Below are 6,004 nucleotides of genomic sequence, written 5' to 3'. Positions count from 1 at the left end.
ATGTGAGGGTAATTAACCATTGAAACAACTTATCTAGGGATGTAATGGATCTCTATCACTTGAGGCCTTTAAATCAGGATTGATTCTCTTTCTAAAATTTATGTTCTAGCTGAAGCAGGAGTTATGTGCTTGATGCAGGAATCATTGAGTGAAATTCAATTCCATAACAATTCCTGTGTTATGCAAGATGTCAGGCTAGATGATTATAATGATCCTCTCTGGCCTTAAAATCTATGATTCTTTGGGGCAGGGTATGTCTTTTATTTTATGTTTATACAGTGAGGGCTCCTGACAATAAAAATAAATAATAGTGAAACCAGGTTCTAATATGCATACACATGTTCTATGATAAAGATATACCTAAAAGACTTGGATGTACCTTAAGGATAAAGGCCAAAACCACTGATGTTCAGCAAATGAGAAATATAGGCATTCCTAGGCAATCAGACTGTATGTGAATATAGTAAACACATGAAAATATGAACTTTTTTTGTATCTTAAAGGAAATAATTTTATTTAGAGCCTACTTGGAAGGTAAAATGTATCCTTTAGTATTTAAAAATAATACATTTAAAATAGAAAATAAAATCTCTTCCCTTTCATCTTTAGTTTCTTATTGATATCCAGCTTGAGATGAAGCTGCAGAAGTTACAAAGACTCAGTGAACACACAGCTGAGATACACAGGTTGTATACCAGATGTTTTATCAGAAGCTTTAGAGTCCTGTGGCCTCCAGAATTATTTTTTCTGAAGAAACCAGAGAAGGAAAATTGCAGAGAAAAATAAAGCTTGAAGATCACTCTCATTGACAGCAAGGCAGTTATATATATATGGAGTGGAAAACATTTATATCCCAATTTACTCAACACTACAGTAATGGCTATTGATCTCCAGGAACAGGATAAGAGATATTTAAAATTATCTTGATTCAAGTGGTTCTGGGAATCTCCTTTTCTTTGCTGACCTAAGCACAGTCTGATACCACATCCCCAGTTGCCTGCCCTTCTTTCGCTCTCGCTCTCTCTCCCTCACTCTCTATTTTATTTTATTTTACATTTGACTTTATTCTCTCTCCTTCGCTGCTTCTCCATCTCCACTTTTTCCATGTCTCCCTCCTCCACTTCCTTTTCTATCTGTGTGATTGATATGGTACATAGACAAGGTACATGTAAAAACAGACAGAATTCATGGACTGTAGCAGTGCATTCTTGTGCCTACTATAACGACTGAGACATACAATAGCTTTGCTGTCTGACTGGTGGATAAATTCTACTTTCAAAGTAATAAAAGCATAAGTCACCTGTCTCTGGCTGAAATCTATTAGCTTCTACAGCACTCAGAATTCTAATGTGGAATCTCTTTTGAAGGTTAAAAAATGGTCACCCATTAATGAGTGCTCTAGGAGGGACTAAAAAGACAAGCCTGCCAAGGATGATATGCATTCATTCTTTATTACTTTTACCAAATTAGTGAAATTCTGTTAATCCTTCAGTGAGGTAACATGTCAGAAGGTAAAGTTTTGGTCTATTATAAGGATACTTAGGGCTTTACAAACAAATATTATAAACAAAAATATTTGTTTGCAAAGTCTTAAGTATCATTATTATATTTCATATTGTCTTGATCAATGTAAAGTTTTCAGGTGGCTGGCCTGCTCCCTGCAATGCACAGTGTAGCATCACACATTAAACGACAGTTCCTTAAAGTTCCTCTAGGCACAAAATTGTATAAATGTGTACGTGTGCAGGACTCCCCCGGTGGTTTTTAATTACAAACATGCTCTGGATAGCCCTAGCCTTATCATTAATGCATTTGTGCTGATTTTGCTAATTTCCTAGCACCATTTCCCCAGGGCTCAGAGACAGAAAGCACAGTAAGTGTATGCAAACATCCGCTACTCCACCCAAACGCACTTTTCTTTCAGTCCAGTCACCAGAAACTTCACTAAGCAGATTTCTGTAACTTTGCACTGAAGTACCATTGCCGGGATGAAGCTCCCAGCGTTCAGCGGGCACCGTCAAGCAAAAGAAACATCAACGTCGCTTTTGTCTCTCCCAAGGCTCACACTCCCCTCCCCGGAGCACAAGAAGGCCCCCATGCACTTTTCCCATTGCCCACCAGCAAGACACCTGCTTCCTACGCCTGTTGCCAAAGGGCTCAAAGAGAAGCAAGTCACGGTAGCAGCTCCTAACTGCCTGGGCTAATTCCTGATGCGGGGCTGGGTGCTGGTAATGGGGTGTGTGTGTATGGGGGGGTGGGGGGACTCCCACTTTACCCCCCCCCCTCCCCGGCTCGGCTCCAGCCAGGACTGGTGCAGCGCGACGTTATTTCCAGGAGCTGTCCATGAGCTCATCAGCGGCCCAGCCTCCTCGCTCCTCTCTCTGAGCGCGGCTAGAATCACCCCAGCGCCGGCGCCGCTCCCCACCCCCTCGCTCGCTCGCTCGCACACACCGGCTGGCGGAGGCTGGAAGCAGCAGGGCTGGTGCGCGCCTGCAGCAGAAGCCGCCCCGCCGCGGAGCCCGGGCGGAGGCACAGCCGCACTGCCGCTGCCTTCTCCCGGCAAGGTCATGCACTGACCGGCTCCCAGCCCTTCCCACCCGCCGCGGCGCGGCGCTGCGCGCAGGGGGCCTGGCTGGCCGGGACGGCGCGGTGCTCTGGGCGGCAGAGGGAGAAGCGGGGCTCCGGGCGGCAGAGGGAGAAGCGGGGCTCCGGGGTGAGCGGCGCTCCCTCCTGCTGCCCTTGTCGCGGTCAGAGGAGAGGCTGCGGCGGCCGCAGGCAGACACCGGGCAGCGGGGCTGGGGAGAGCGGAGTGACAGCCGAAGGCGCCCAGGAGCCGGAAGATGGCTTCCCCCACCTCCCCCGGGCCGGGAGGCGGGTCGTCTCCCCCCGCCGGCCAGGCCCGCATTCGCCAGGTGGGTGCACCCTGCAGAGGGCACATCGCTTGGGCCTGACACACAACACCCCCCTGCATGGCACTGACACACACCGTGCCTCACAATGCACTGCATGGCACTGACACACACACTGCCTCACAACACACTGCATGGCACTGACACTCACACTGCCTCACAACGCTCTGCATGGCACTGACACACACACTGCCTCACAACGCTCTGCATGGCACTGACACACACAGTGTCTCACGGCACCCACTGCATGGTACTGACACACACTGCCTCACAACACACTGCATGGCACTGACACACACACTGCCTCACAACACACTGCATGGCACTGACACAGGGTGCCTCACAATGCTCTGCATGGCACTGACACACACACTGCCTCACAACACACTGCATGACACTGACACACACCGCCTCACGGCACCCACTGCATGGCACCGACACACACAGTGCCTCACAACACACTGCATGGCACTGACACACACCACCTCACAATGCACTGCATGGTGCTTACACACACCATCTCACAACACATTGCATGGCACTGACACACACTGCCTCACAGTACACTGCATGGCACTAACATATACTGCCTCACAATACGCTGCATGGTATTGGCACAACCACACATTGTGATAACATCCTGGCACACATTGACTTGATTCTGCACACTACACACATTACAAGGCACTGGCACACAACACAGTCTGCATGGAATGCATAACGCAGAGTAACGTACGCTCCCCATACACCCCAAACAAACACACACACTTCACACTGACACCATGTGACACACATCTGACACAGAGCACTGAAACAAATATGACAGATGAGACAAACACTATGTGTGTTGAAACATCACAGATACACACAAAGCCTGACTCATTCATCTCACACATAAAACACTGCACATGAGAAACACCACATAACCTGGAATAGTCAAATACCAGGACATTGTATGACAGACAAACATCACTTGTGTGTCTCTCTCTCACTCACACACACAGACACACTGTTTATTATTGTGTTCTAGAGGAATGCGGGTTTCTATTTGTACTGTGCCATATAAGAGGGGCTGAAGCCATCTGGGTGTCTTAAGAGCTGTGTGGTGTATGCTTGTGATCTGCAGAAGCACTGATGACAGGAAGGGTAGCACAGAGGCGGTATGTCAATGTGTGTAGGCGTGAGTGTGACCTTTCTTGGCTGTGTTATTATTATCATGCTCTGACGGGACACGGGGATGGCAAGGGTGGCTCTGACACAGGAGGAAGCAGGCTGAGGACGGAGTTTGGAGTTTTCCTTGGTTACCGGCTCAGCTGGGATTGGGCTTCAGGAAATGAAGTGGGGATATGTGAGGAGAGGAGAGGGCAGGTTTTTTTCTCTGTAAGTGGTCAGAGTTGCAGTTGTTGGGAAGGGAGAAATTCAATGCCAACATGGAAGCGTTATGATAACATCTAGAAATGCTCTCAAGTGTTATGCTCACCTTCAGTTTACATCGCTTTCCACATCCGGACCTCCAAGGGTTCATGGTCTGACTCATTTAAGTGGTAGTATTATAAGGACTCTCCCATTTCTTTCCCCTTCATTCCACTTGTTTGGCAACACAGTGAAAAATTAAGGGGTTATTGCTCTGTCTGTTTGTAACCTAATTAAGTTCTGGTGACAATGCTGTACTGGGTCTTTCTTTTGACTGCTGTCTTGCTGCCTCTGTCTGTTCCCGATAAGATATCTATACTGTTGAAATCTAATAAATATGCTCTCCAGTGACATGCTCTAAATTGTCTAAAATGAATTCAGTTGTAGAAAGCAAGACCGTATGTTGTGATGGTGCTCACTCTGCAATGTGGTACCGCCCTGTTAAAGAGAGAGAGCTGATGACAATATTCCTGTATGTCTCTTTAAACAGAACTCACTGTTGCAATGATTGTGTATTTCTGATATTTACATGACAAGGATTTGTAAACCTGTTAATACTTCCTAGATAAATACCTAGAAAGCAGGACCCTAGTTGCTACAGAATTACATTAGAATTATGATAAAAACACATGGGCTTTTCCCATCACTGTGTACCAATAATGTAGAACCCCTCCCAACCCAGTGAGCTAGATGATGTCATTTTATGAACATTGATGATGAGGGATCCAAAAACCGAAGTATCACTGAGTTTTAAACAAAGGCAGAAGGACTGAAAGGTAAAGCACTGAAAGAAAACAGTTAATTATTAATCTATTGGCACATCTCTCCTCTCTTCACATTCTAATATAAATATATAAACAAAACTATTTCAGGGTGTGCATGTGTATACATGCATGTATGTTAATTATAATACTCATATGTGTATATACAACCTTGTGTATGCACACACATTGAATTATATCAGGATGCCAAGAGATTAATACAAAGTTGCATTAAAACAATATCAATAACAGTAGCTATGTATCGACAAATATTTTAGGGTGTGTTACTATTGTGGCTGAGACATGTTTATTGAAGCACGTGAATACAATTCTTAATTAATATAATTCAGCAATTTCCAGGCTACTGTTCTATCTCCTGTTTTTTGTAACACTCTTGCACCTCTTTGCAAAAAAGAGCTGTAAATTGTGGTGACTGGTGCATTAATTTACATTTTGAATTTTGAAATTGGTTTTTAGAGTTATTTGTCATTCTCCACCTGGCCTGGTCTTCATCCACTCAAGTAGAACAGAAATACTGCCAACTTCTGACTGCAGGGAATTGCATTGATACTGCTCTGCAAGTGTTTTTGAACATACTAGAAATAGAATAGATAATAATGTGTATGTCCTGTTATGGTCTGAAATGTTTAGTTTGCTTTTTATATTAAGACTTAAAAAGTAGCATGATTAAGATGGTAAAATTAGTACATTAAAACTGTTCAAAAAAGGATTCTTGGTAAGTAATCAGATTAGTGTGCAGCATATGTATTCTTCTTTATATCGTCTGTTGACAAAGTAGCCATAGTGTTTATGGGGGAATATCAGGTTTTGGAGTTCAGATAACCCTTCAGAAGTTTGGATGATTATCTGAACTAGTCAAATCTATTATGTATTGAAAGGTCAGGCTGGAAATCTCCGTTA

At 44.6% G+C, this 6,004-nt stretch overlaps 1 protein-coding gene across 1 annotated transcript in view; it reads left to right on the top strand.

Annotated features, from left to right (window-relative positions):
• The first annotated feature begins 2,764 nt into the window (after nt 1–2,764).
• The window catches only part of ANK2 (ankyrin 2), a 561,730-nt gene continuing 558,490 nt past the window's right edge, over nt 2,765–6,004 (top strand). The window contains exon 1 of the mRNA XM_039542463.1: nt 2,765–2,912. Within this exon, the coding sequence (XP_039398397.1) occupies nt 2,841–2,912 (72 nt within the window). The 5' untranslated portion in view covers nt 2,765–2,840. The remainder of the gene's footprint in view (nt 2,913–6,004) is intronic.

This window comes from Mauremys reevesii, linkage group 5 (genome assembly GCF_016161935.1).
Source record: "Mauremys reevesii isolate NIE-2019 linkage group 5, ASM1616193v1, whole genome shotgun sequence".
NCBI lineage: Eukaryota > Metazoa > Chordata > Testudines > Geoemydidae > Mauremys > Mauremys reevesii.
Note: the sequence above shows the minus strand (reverse complement) of the source record. Positions and strands in the feature narration are given on the sequence as shown.